The sequence below is a fragment of the Balaenoptera physalus genome (genome assembly GCF_965194825.1).
Source record: "Balaenoptera physalus genome assembly, chromosome: 5".
In the NCBI taxonomy this organism is placed as follows: domain Eukaryota; kingdom Metazoa; phylum Chordata; class Mammalia; order Artiodactyla; family Balaenopteridae; genus Balaenoptera; species Balaenoptera physalus.
The window spans coordinates 9458051-9471774 of record NC_138884.1 but is presented as its reverse complement, the minus strand read 5'-3'; the positions used below and the strand labels follow the sequence as shown (position 1 = coordinate 9471774).

Below are 13724 nucleotides of genomic sequence, written 5' to 3'. Positions count from 1 at the left end.
AACTAGAAAAGCAAAACAATTTTGAAAAAGAACAGAGTTAGCCAACTGGAATTACCTAACTTCATGACTTATTATTATAAAGCTACAGTTAGCAAGTGTGGTATTGGTGAAAGGACACATAAATCAATGCAACAGAACAGAAAGTCCAGAAATGGATTCACATGTACATGGACAGTTAATTTTTGCCAAATTTGAATGAGCAATTCTGTGGAGAAAGGATAGTATTTTCAATAGAAGTCGCACTGCATCAACAGACTATTCATATGCTAAAGGTATATATCCCTATACCTGACACCTATTTAAAAGTCAACTCAATAGGGATCGGAGTCTAAAAGTGAAACTTTAAGTTGTAAAACTTCCGGAAGAAAACATAAGACCAAATCTTTACGGCCCTGAAGTTGGCAAAGATTTCTTAAATATGCCACCCAAAGTATAATCTATAAAGAAAAAGTTAATAAAATGGATTTATCAAAATTTTAAATATCTGCATTTTGAAGACTCTATTACAAAAATGAAAGACAAGCCCCAGACTGAAAGAACGTATTTACAAAACATGTATCTCACATAGGACCTGTACCCAGAATATATAAAAACATTAAAAAATTAATGAGAGCAAAAACTTCAATTTAGAAAATGGGCAAAAGCTCTAAACAGACATTTTATTAAAGGAGACATATGAGTGACACATAAGCACGCTGGAAGATAATATCGTTAATCACCATGGACACATACAGAGCTCTGAGATGAGGGGACGAAAAACCAACAATACCAAATGCTGGCGAGGGTGTGAAGCAACTGCATCTCTCACGCACTGCTGGTGTGAAGGCAAGGGGTACAGCCGCTGTGGAAAACACCGTGAAGTTTCTTATAAAGTTAAACCCACATTTACCATATGACCCAGCAATTCCACTTCTAGATACTTAGCCAAGAGAAATAAAGACCTCTGTTCACACAGAAATCTGCTGATGAATGTTCACAGCAGTATTATCCGTAATCACAAAAAAAAACTGGAAATAACTCAAATGGGAATATTACTCAGTAATAAAAAGGAACGAAGTACCAATACAGTATACGGAACACCGCTGATGAATCTCAAATTCATTATGCTGAGTGAAAAAGGCTCCACACGTATGATTCCATTTATGTGACGTTCTGGGGAAAAGACAGAATTATAGAGACAGGTAACAGATCAACGGTTGTCAGCTTGGGCGGGAAGGGAAAGACCGGGAGCGTATCTGGGGGAAACGAGGTTACTGCTCTGCAGTTCGATTACTGTAGTGTTTACAGGACTCTGTATGTCCGTCAAAGTATCCTAAAAGGGTAAACTTGATTGTACACAAATTAGATCTCAATACAGACTTAAAAAAAAAAGAGTAGCCTTGAGACCGGCTGGGACCCTTTGCTGCAGCGCTGGCACCTGGACAAACATCTCCTCCAGCAGGAAAATACAAAGAAAGCAGAAGGGACTAAAAATAACCGCATGCGTGCCCAGTTGGGGCAAATTACGAACAAGGTACAAAAAGGCCAAATACCCAACGTCACTTCTGAGGAACCGGGAGCAAAAGCAGGGTACCAGGAACCGAAAGCAGGGTACTGCGCATGCCCCCTGCACACAGACCCACCAAGGGGCTGGGCAGACCAGCAAAGCTACCCCTCTGGCCTGACCCCTGGACCCATTCCTACCCTCGCCCCAGATAAGGAACCCGCTCACCTCCCCGCTTAGGGAGTGAAAAGGGAAACTGTTACGTGCTTTAGCTCCCTTGTGCTGTAGCACTAGTCCCAGTAAAGCCTTGCTTGAATTTCTTACCTGGCCTCTTATCAGCTTCTATTGATTAAGGAGTCCAAGAACCCCATAGCTTAAGGCGAAGTTTAAAATTTTTTTTTAAGATGGGAACATAAAAATCCTAAAAGACGGGCACACCCTGGTGGTCTCAAGCAAGTTAAGTTAGTTAAATAGATTTGAATAAAGTTTGGGTCTTGTTTTGTTTTGTCTTTTTAAAGTATGTCACAGCTTCTATACTACAGGAGTTTGAAGGCCTGGTTTCTGCCCAATTCTGCCAATCAGGTGATACATAGTTGTAAGAGAATATTTATTTCACTTTCTTTTTCTGCTGCTAAGTTCCTTATTTTTAAAAATGAGAAAAGGCATTCCTAACCTCAAGGTAGCTTTAGTTGGCTGATCCTATACATATTCCATATATGATATATGGAATATGTATAGGATCAGCCAACTAAATACAGATACATTATTACAGCAAATTCAGTCAGAGTTAAGATTGAAATTTAACAAAAAAAAAACTCAAGTCATTACAAACGCTAACAGGGAAGCAGATAATAAATTATCTGGAACGGAATTAAGAAAGTAAGTAATAGGAATCACAAGTACCAAAAAAAACTAGCATGTTTGCTAATGGGAATACACTGGGCCTTTTGTAAATAGTAACTTTCTTTGGGGATGGGCACAAAGATGTCCTTTTGTAAGAGAATTATTATTGCAGGTTATCTTTGTGGATTAATAAATGCAATTTAATTATTTTGCAAACAAAACACTTACCAAGTGCCCACCAAGTGTCAGCACTAAGTGCTTTACATATTATTAACTAATATCCACAAGAATCAAAAGATGGCACCAAATGTACTCAGGGAAATAATTTCCTTACAGTCACAGGTTTTATGGAAAAGCTTCAGCAAGTCCCAGTAGAACTGATGAAGGAAAAGCATTTATATCAGTCATGGTGAATTTGAAACCACTCCTGAAGAACCCCTGTAAAGATCGTTTGCGTTCTATACCTAAACTATGTGCCCTTATCCTTACTCAAGAAGCTATCGTTCTGATTTAATAAATGAGGAACTAAAGTGTCTACTCACATGGCTATTAGAGAACAAGAGCTCGGTACTTAATAGCTTTCCTCAATGTTCTCATACACGAATCACCGGTAAGAGCCATAGCACAGGTGCTGAACGTGCCTCGGGGACAATGCCTGTACGTGCGTGTGTGTGCCAGCGCGTCCCCAAGGAACGGCAGTCCTAAACACATGCTTCAGGCCCGGGAAGGCAGGGGGCCGTCGGCCCGGGCCTCAGGGCTTACACGGTCTTGCTTTCTTTGGCCCTCCTGCCGCTTTATTCCTCCCCACAGGACAAGGGCTCCGAGGACCCGGGTTGCGAGGACCCTTCGAGAACATTCCAGGATACCGGCGTTCCGAGATTCCCTATCCAAAAGGCTCCAAAGCTGCTGCCAGGGTCCGTCTAGCTGGGAGAAGACCCTGCCACCAGCATATATGCTGCTAGGCTGGGAGAGGGGCTGCTGCGGGGGGGGGGGGGGGGCAGGGGTGATGGGGGGGCATGTAAACTGCACGATTCCCGCCCCCATCAGCACACGCACCCAGGTCCTCAAGGGGGTGGGACGGAGCCCGCTCTCCCCGCGCCTCCACTCTCCGGAGAAGAATTCAATGAAATCTCAGGTGCTTAAAGACAGCTCCCCAGCAGTAAGCCAGAGACGCCCTGCCAACGGCAGCCCAGCGGCAGCCCAGCGCCAGCTAAGGGGAGATGCAGACAAGCGCCAAGCCAGGCGCACTGGCGGATGGAGATGAAGCCCTTCCCCGCGGCGCATCCCCGCGGCCAGCGCCAGCCCCGCTCTGCCGCGGGGGAGGCGTGCGCGGGCGGCCGGGCAGGGTCGCTAAGAAACGGGTCCGGACGCCGCCCGCAGTGCGGGGAGACGGCAGCGCAGCATCGGCGGCCGGCGGGCTGGCGCGGCTCGAGGGCCCGACCATCAGCTGATTGTGGGGAGCCAGTCAAGCGCCTGCGGGGGCAAAGGGCGGGGCCGCGCCAACGTCCCCGCCGCGGCCGACGTCAGCGCCGCCTGCCGCCTGCCGCCTGCCGCTTGCCGCTTGCCGCAGGGTCGCTGGGGCGCAGCTCGCGGGCAGCTCTGCGCGGGAGCCACCGAGACCTCTGCGCTGCTCCGCGAACATGGCCGACTCGGAGAACCAGGGCCCCGCGGAGCCGAGCCAGGCGGCGGCTGCAGCAGAGGCGGCCGCGGCGGCGGCGGCGGAGGAGGTAATGGCGGAAGGCGGCGCGCAGGGGGGAGATTCTGACAGCGCGTCCGGCGACTCCGACGGCGCGGTCGGTCAGACGGCTGAGGAGCCCCAGACGCCTGCGGAGAACGCACCGAAGCCTAGAAATGACTTTATCGAGAGCCTGCCTAACTCGGTGAAATGCCGAGTCCTGGCGCTCAAGAAGCTGCAGAAGCGGTGCGATAAGATAGAAGCCAAATTTGATAAGGAATTCCAGGCTCTGGAGAAGAAGTATAACGACATCTATAAGCCCTTGCTCGCCAAGATCCAGGAGCTCACCGGTGAGATGGAGGGGTGTGCGTGGACCTTAGAGGGTGACGACGAGGAGGACGAGGAGGAGGAGGACGGGGAGGAGGAGGACGGGGAGGAGGAGGAGGAGGAGGAGGGAGAGCCTCCGGCCGAGGCTGCAGCGGAGGCGGCGGGCGCCGCCGCCGAGGATGAGGGTCCCCGCGCTGCAGTGTCTGACGACGCCCAGAAATAAGCGGGGGGCAGAGACTGCAGAGCAGAATGACGACGCAGATGAAAAACCCCTTTTTTTTTTTTTTTTTTTTTTTTTTTTACACATCGGTGGACTTGAAAAGGCTCAGGGTTTGGACCAAAATACAATGTGAATCAATTCTGACATTCCTAACATCATATTAAATCGACGCAATCAGATTCTGGCCAGCCCGTTTCCAGTCTGAACACCAATACACCAAAAGGTGTTGCAAACGAGTTAAATGTGAAATGGTTTTTTCATGATCTCTTCTGCGAGGACTGGAGTTGAGACTTCCTAAGGGTGTCAAGTAGATGTGAAGTAAAGGACGTCACTTGGAAACCCTTGGATCACACACTATCATCACACTACGCGCAGACACCCAAGCCGAGACTGAACATGTTCTCAGTGCCTAATTCTGCAATTTCTTTAGTCTTGCCTTTTTCCAGCGCAGAAGCAGCAGAACCCAAGAAAAAATATCTCATCTTTAAGACTTTGCTTTCGTAACCCAGACATCAGCTTTACACTTCAGAGAAGCGTGATGGGAGGGAGGAAGCCGGTGCCGGAGATCATGACAGTACTGTGAATGAGGCCCAGAAAACTGCCACTTCAGATTCTAAAGACTGCTCTGAATATTTGGTTCTGAGAAGGAGGGTGTATAACCTGTACACTATTGTCAACATATGTGTTCATTATTTACAGTCTCGTGTTTATGTGTTTTCTTGGTAGTGTCTGTTTACAAAGGTGTTAAAAAAAAAAAAGAAACCCAATGTTTAAGTATTGACCCCTTTAGCATTTTACAAACATTAATTTACTTGAAAAGATGTAGAATCTAGTAAATTCTGTAAAGCATGTGTATCCAATGTTATGTTTGATCCTTGTGATGTCTTTTTGTCTTGTAGCTTTTAGAATGTAGCTGTGAAAATTATCAGAACTCTTCACGGAAGCTAATGTGTGGAAAAAATATATACTTGAAGAACCAATCCAACTGTGTGTCCCCACCCCCAGCTCAGAAGTAGAAGGGGTTTAAGTTTGCTTGTGTTAGCTGTGCCTTCATTATGTTGCTATGTAAATGTGATATATTAAATATAAAATGGTGCATAATCAAATTTTTCTGCTTGAGAACAGACTGTCATACAGTAAAGGATTTCTAGGAGGACACATTTAATGTAAAGACTCTTAGCTTCTTTGTGGGTTTTGAATTGTGTGATCTATAAAGAAATTTAAGCATAACGTTGTTTACCACTGTGGTGTTAATAAAACAGTATTTTCAAAAAAACAAAAGGACTCATACCCTGACTGCCTGGAATCAAATCCCAGCTCTGCCTCCTATTAGCAGTGAATCTTGGGCAATTACATTAATCTGTGTTCAGTTTCTCCTCATCTATAAAAGGAGATAGTAACAGTCCCTTCCTCACAGGTTATTATGAAGAACAAACTAGTTAATTTACATAAATCCCACAGACCAGTGTCTGACCCTAAGTGCTCAAGGTATTTCAGCTATTATTATTACGGTTATTATTATTAGATGAAAGATAAAGATGATGATTTGAAATTCAATCCTCCCAAATTACAAAAGAGGAAAAAATACATACTATATTCCTAAGTTCATGATGTTACTGTTAAAGAAGTGGCCTTTAATTCATAAACACAGGTAGTTCAATAAACTGTCTTGTTTTGTTTTCCTCAATATAAAAATCAGGTTTTGATTTCTTCCCAGAAAGGATAAAAGACTTTAACGTGACATTATGCATATATTAAAAAGTCTATTTCAACTTTATATTTGGGCATTCTAAATGAAGTATAAAATTGAAGACCCCCCCCCAAAATTTTAAACACAGACGTGTTTTCTTCCATTTCCCTTAAGGGTTAAAATTAGTCAGAAGCAAAATTAGACTGCTTTACCTTAGGGAACGGAAGGAAGCTCTGACCTGTTGCTAATGGCAATAGTTGAGTGAAACCTTAATGTATTATTAATCTTCCTTAGGGCTGGGACAACAAAAAGAGAAAATAAAAATAATGCATTACATAAGTCAGTGATTATCTTAATCATGATTATCTGAAATAGAAGGAAAAAAAATCTAATAAAATTCAATATTCATTTCTTATCCCTAGGAGTAAGAGACTGTCATTTAATATTTTTCTAGATCCCACAAAAAAGCAAAAATGAATGAAACAAATAAGGTGTGTAGTTAGTGGGGGGAAAAAATTTTTTTTTCAGGCATGTGATTTTACACATAGAAAACCCAAAAGAATCAACTGAAAGCTATCACATTCATAAATTTGAGGAATAGACCAACCATATAAGTATATAAAAACCAGTAACTATTTCTAGGCACTACTAATGATAAAAATATATGCAAAGGGCTCTCTTTCACAGTAGAAATAAGAAATCAAAATATTTATAAAAACCTCTAATAAAAAATGTATATAACCTATGAAAAGAAAAAAAACAGTATCACAAAGAAATGTAAAAGAGGCCTTTGGAAGGTGAGACTGAATATCACAGAAGTGTCAATTCTTCCCAAATTAACTTTTAATTTATTACACTTCAAATCAAAACCCAAACTGGATCTGGAACCATATAATTACCCTACTCTTCACCTGTAAGAATAGGAAAACAATTAAGATTTTTACCTTAGGACAGAGAGAAAAAAAATTTTTTTAATTGAAGAAAATATATTATTAAGTATCAATGACTAGACAGGGAAAGGTTAAATTTAGAATGATTTAAGACTAAAAGAAATAATCGACAGGCGCGACAACATAAAAATTAAGAAGTTTTAGAGATGTAAACAGACTCCACATTTTTAAAAGTAAACAGCAAACTGGGAATAAAATCTGCAATAAATACAGATGGCAAAGGGTTAATAATCTTAATATAAAAGAGTTGATACAAATGATACGAAAATCATTTCATCTTAACAGAGAAATACGTAAAGGACATCAGCGGACGACTTTAAAAGAGGGAAATACTGCAATCCTGTTTGGGGCAGCAAGACACGTCCTGAAAGGGCGATACTAAGTGGACCAGCCTCCAGCAAGGTCTGGAGGACACGCACGCCGAGCTGTGTGCTCGGGCCAGCAATCTTCCCTTCACTTGTGGTAAGACTTCAGCTGCGGGGTTTCCCAGCTACCAGTCATGCCACTGTTGGTTACTTTTCTCAGGATAAGGCACATATATGATGCCCGTCGTAATGTCAAACAATTTCCACCGTTTTCCTAACTGGGTTGATCTTTCCCCTCTGTTTCCTGCACTGCTTATTTGATCGTTCCTCAGGCAGACATAAATCTTGTGTGTTAACATGTGGCAGGATACCCTCCCTGGAAGGCAGGTCAAACACTCTTACTCATAAACCTTTTTTCATCCATTATAGGCCCAAATTAGTAAGCAATGCACAACGTAACTGGCAGAAGGAAAGGCAACCGTGCATTACACATTCAACTCAGTCTCGAAAGGCATTATGCAGAAGCCTGCAGCGTGCCCACGCTCCCTGCCCAAGCACATCACAGCAGCTCTCCCTGAGAGTTTACAATTAAGCGTACGCACACACATTTGCATGTGCACACACACAGACACACACACGCTTTTTTAATTGGGGTGAAATTCACAAAACATAGCCATTTTAAATGAACAATTCAGTGGCATTTAACACATGAATAATGTTGGGCAATGACCACTTCTATCTCATTCACTTTCTTTAAACAAAAATATTTTAGAGGTAAACATCAGTAAAAAGGATCAATGCTGGGCAGAATATGTAAAGTAGCCTATGCATGGAAGAAATAGAAATTTTACAAGTGAGGTCAAGTTTCTTATTAAATTAGATTAGATGTAAAAAAAAAAAAGAACACTCAGTATTTGTAAGGATTCGATGAAATGGGTACTTCTCATACACTGATGATAATGTATAAGCTGGTATAATTCATTAGCAAAATCAATTTAGTAAAAATATCAACAAATTCAAAATGATATACACTAATTCAATTTCACCCTTGGGACCTTACCATTAAAAAGAAATTTTAAAAACAAACAAAGCTTTCTACATAAGATGACTGATACAGTCTTATTAAAAATGGAGGGGGAAAAGAAAGAAAAAAAAAGAGAAAGAAAAAAAAAAAAGAACACAGAAACAAGCCAGATACCCAAAAGAGAAAGAATAGAAGATACACATTTACACAGCAGGCTGTGCAGCCATTATTAAGGGTGTCCATGAGGGCTTTATAATAACATTATAGATATAAGCATTGTCTCAACCTAAGTTTAAAAATTCAGACATACACTTTTATACGTACATTGTTATGTCTTTAACTATGCCAACTTTGTTTTTAAAAAATTGCATCGTCTGCCTGAAACGAAAACAGCAAACTCTTCGAAGTCATTTATCTTCTAGGGATGAGGGGACATGGGGACTCTGGAGCCCTGGTCTTGGCCCTCTAAGTGGCAGTGTACTGAGAGCACAAGCTCTCCGTCAAACAGAATGGCTCTGAATTCTGGCTCTGGTGTTTGAACACTGGACTTCTGGCTGTGTAACCTTGAACAAGTGACTTACGTCTCTCTCTGCCTCAGTTTCTTCAACTGTAAAGTGGGGAGGATTGCACGTGAAGGACTCAGAATAATGCCTGACACAAGGGAAGCACCCGAGAAATGTTACTGGCATTTTAATTATCTGCTATTCCTGTAACAGCCAGTGCGAGTAACATGCAGATCTTAAAGATTACACCTCTCATAGACTATCTCAAGAGATCAAGGTGGGAGGGAGACGCAAGAGGGAGGAGATATGGGGATATATGTATATGTATAGCTGATTCACTTTGCTATAAAGCAGAAACTAACACACCACTGTAAAGCAATTATACTCCAATAAAGATGTTAAAAAAAAAGAGAGAGATCAAGTGAAGTCTTTCATTGGTCCTAACTTCAGTAGATCTTAAGGAGCTAGAAGTATCTGTCATGTGTGGGTTTTATTCTCAGGTTCTCTCTATGGAATCTAGGTGCCCTTTGGAGCACTTACCTTAAGCCTGGCATTTCCTTTTCACTATTCCCTCTCCCCACCCCTTTTTTAATATGGAAGAAATGGGGGAAGATATTGATTGCATTTGATATGATTAAATTGAGTTAAACTGGGGGAAATCTAGAATGATATGTGGGGTTTTTTTTATTAATGGTAGTAACACCATGCCACAGAGTGTGAGAAATACTTAACCACAAATAGTCATGTAATGCAGTATTATCCAGATGTGACTGCCAGTTGTTGCAAGATTTAGCTAAGATGTGGTCACCAGCAATCACCCACGGATGTTCTTTTACCTGGATGCTTATAATTCAATTGTCTGTCTGCAGCTCTTGTCCAAGGAAAGAAAGCAATTTTAAGTCCAAATGGAATGTAATAAATTATGGATACAGAATTGGTACCCTTCTGACATTTCCCTCCAGGGCAGTGGTGACAGCAAATATCTTACTGTTAACAGAAACAGCTTCAATGCCAGCAGTATCTGTATACACAACGCTCAAGTTAAAAATCCAGCAGGTGTTATTCTTTTGGTTCTTTCATTTAATTTTCTTAGCCTAATCTATGAAATACCCAAAAAGGACCCCCCAGCAATGAGGTTATGGCATATAACAGTCAAAAGGAAATAAGAGCTGCAATGATTAATCTTTTGCCGTCGTATACAAGCTTTCTTACCAGGATCTCAACGTGCTTTAATGTTAAGATTTCTGCTTTTTGCAACATTAAAGATAAAGGAAAAAACATTTGCTTGGCTTCTTCTGGCAGTCCCTAACTCTGACAGCAATACCATGTAGTGTGGCAGTAACCACACTAGGTTCTCAGAAGCCTTCCCAACAGGTAACTGTGTCAGCAAGGGGGTCTGCTCCTGTCACCGGGTACAGAGTCACGGACAACAGTGCCTGAAGCAGCGGGTGAGCTCACCACCGTGTGCTCGGTGAGTGCCAGCAACCCAGAAAAGCCGAAACCCAAACTTGCACCTAACGCAGAAGCCATTCCACGTTTAAATTTCAAGCACCGCGTACTGGCGATAAAAATAAGAATCCCCCTCTGCCTGGCAATATTTAAAACGACAGCACATTTTATTGCACAAAGATTTGAAAACTTTTTTAGAAAGAGAGAAGCTACTTTTTAGAAAGTCATGGTAACAGAACAATGGAGTTTTGTAATACAAGTAAAAGAATAATGTAAGTTCCCTTATTACTCCCTTGAAATTATGTACTGTCTTTCTTTTAAGGAACCTGTATGTCATCAGAACACCCTTACGGAAAATGTTTTCTAGAAGCAGCCCTGAGGTCAACTAGGGGCAAATAACTGCACAGACAGAGAAAAGGAACCCACATGGCTGTAAACAAAAGCATGCTCTCCACACTGAGTCTGAGGACCGCTCATGGGGTCAGCAATGTCCAGGAGTGCATATGTGTCGTGCACGGCCAGGACATTCAACATGGCTGTCCTCTTGCTCTCCGTCCATCCCCTGCTCTACCTGCGCCTGCTTCACCTACACCTACTCGCACGACTGCCCTTCCGACAGACTTGCCCCAGGCCCTAGCTAATGACCGTTCTCATTTGCGATCAGGACACCTCTGGGAAGACAGCTTATCAAAGGGGTGCTGAGGGGCGTGCCCTCTACTGGTTTCCCTGGTAACTGAGCGCCAACCTGACGTCAATTCCCCCTACAACTGGTCACCTCCCCCATCCCCCCGGTAGCAAAGACTGCCAGCACATCCTGCCTGACCTCGGACGCACACAGTGGGGTGTCGCTCCAAAACCTTGCTTCAGACATGTAAGATCTCCCACGCAGTAAACCACTGATGTCTCTGTTGCTGACTCCGGGCTCTTTCTTCGGTCTCAAGGCTGGGCAAGTACAGAGCTTGTAGGACTGCGGGCTGCAGCCCAAGAGTCAGCAACAGATATAAATAATGGAGAAGGAAAAAAAGAAGACGAAGAAAGGAAGTGTGCCACGGACCCACATCTATCATGCAACTCCTTTGCTCACAAACTTTACAGAGCACCTTCCCCTTTTTATTATGTCCTCGTCTCTACTTTCTAGTATCCAAATCTTAGGAGTTCTCCCAACAGCTCTAATCCCATATCCATCCTCCCAGATGCATTTGTCCACGTGGATTTCTCTGAACCCCTTCCAATCCAATTAATCAATTTTGTCTCCATATTTCATTTATGGTTACATATGAGAACGGCTTACCACCCTACACAAACTGTGGTCTACTTCAGTGTTCCTGCACAAACTGTCTCTCAACTATTAAGTGAATTCAATTGCTGATTCAAAGAAACACCTACTGAATAAGGAGAGACAGTAAGAGTGAGAGAGAGAGAGAGAAGCACAGACACAGAAAGAGAAAAACTCAGACCCGGAAAGAGACAGAGAGCAAAAAAGGCAGAGACAAAAAGTACTCCAAGAGAAATAATTTTATGAAGATATGAAAAAGAAAAGTCCCAACAACTGCCTCTTCTGCAGACTACATCACAAATCACCTATGCCCACACCACATCGCTCTTTTCCCCACCCGGTGTATCCAACACACAGCGCATTAGGATGGCTCACCAGAATGTGAAGAAATTCTGAATATGCCCTTCCTCAGGCTGCTTGCCCAGCCCACTGTTAGCTCCTAATGCACACACCGTCGTGTCTGAAATCTGACGCAAAAGCTCAGACATCCTTTGAAAGACTAAAGACTATAGATGTATCTACGTACGTACATACATGCACATGTAATAAAGCGATCGTCAAAACCAGGAGGGAAGAGAAATCACCTGGACCCACAAAGCCACTTTATGATCTGCCATAAATTCCCCAATTCTAAAAACAGTATCAAGGACTTCCCTGGTGGCACAGTGGCTAAGACTCCGCACTCCCAAGGCAGGGGGCCCGGGTTCGATCCCTGGTCAGGGAACTAGATCCCACATGCGGCAACTAAGAGTTCACGTGCCGCAACTAAAGATCCCGCATGCCTCAACTAAAGATCCCACATGCTGCAACGAAGATCCCACGTGCCGCAACTAAGACCCGTTGCAGCCAAATAAATAAATATTAAAAAATTAAAAATAAATAAAATAAAAAATAAAAACATTATCAGACTCCACGGAATAATGAGACTGTTCTTATTAAACAAATCATTTGCTGTCAACAAAAATACCAACATTATGTAGATAAAGAAAGGACAGTGCTTTCAGCTCCAAAAGATTCTTACCAAGTTAGAGTTTCGACTGAAACACCTACTTGAGACAAGACTAGCCTCTATATTAGAGTCCCAGAGTCAAGATAATTTCATCATCTGAAGCCATTTTGTTGGGTACTTAGCAACTTCTGGATTATTTTACTTAATTCTGGTATTATAGCTCACACTTTCCCCAAAGCTGAGGCTTCCTGGATAGTCTGGAAAGTTTACATGACAAAAAAGATGACTGAATGTTACATTAGACCACTTTGGCTTCTAGCTATCTTTAAAAATGTAAAAGGATGGAAGAAGAGGCCTGTCAGTTTTTCTATCATTCCTGTTTTCCAAAGGGAAAACTTATGGGAGGAAGCCAATATACATCACTTGGATAGAGTGAATTTCATAGGATCTCTGTTTGCATCTTTGCAACTATTTACAGTGAGAAGCCAACTAAAACCCAGAGTGAATTAGCTTTAATTTCACAACATGCTTAAAACAGCAAACAACTTCTCTTCATCTGTAACTTCTTCCGTAGCTTCAATGAACCCTTGCTTCCAGAAGGCTTCCCTCGCTCACAACCCTCCCAAGTGGAGACTGCCACTCCCGTGTCTTTCCTGACCCCTACCACTTCTTTAAGCCGAGAAGTTTTGTCTCTAGCTAATGTGCTAACGGTCCCTAAATCCTCATCTCAAGAGTCTACTTTCTATTCTAATACATACAACTCCTCTAAGAACATACATTTTCCCTGTCCTCGTTTTTTATTTATTTCACCACTTTTTTCCTTGTGTAGGCAACCTCAGATTCACTGGTGATTAAGACTAGCATAAGTAAACAAATAAACTACTGATACAAGACTTCTCTTCTAATACAACAAACTAGTGAATATAACAAAAAAGAAGCAGACTCACAGACATAGAGAACAAACTATGGTTACCTGTGAGGGGGAGGGGCAACATAGGGGTTGGGGAGTGGGAGGTACAAACTACCTGGT

General features: G+C 42.6%; 2 protein-coding genes across 6 annotated transcripts in view; one reads left to right on the top strand and one right to left on the bottom strand.

The window, feature by feature from the left end:
• HERC3 (HECT and RLD domain containing E3 ubiquitin protein ligase 3) overlaps window positions 1-13724 on the bottom strand; it is a 141186-nt gene that overhangs the window by 28794 nt on the left and 98668 nt on the right. The window lies entirely within an intron of this gene.
• On the top strand, window positions 3452-8671 carry NAP1L5 (nucleosome assembly protein 1 like 5). The gene has a single exon (XM_082461907.1). The coding sequence runs from the start codon at window positions 3967-3969 to the stop codon at window positions 4549-4551; it is 585 nt and encodes a 194-aa protein (XP_082318033.1). The 5' UTR covers window positions 3452-3966; the 3' UTR covers window positions 4552-8671.

Bases quoted from the DNA above. Each gene is read 5' to 3' on its own strand.
- NAP1L5 (XM_082461907.1), top strand. From the start codon at position 3,967: ATGGCCGACTCGGAGAACCAGGGCCCCGCGGAGCCGAGCCAGGCGGCG.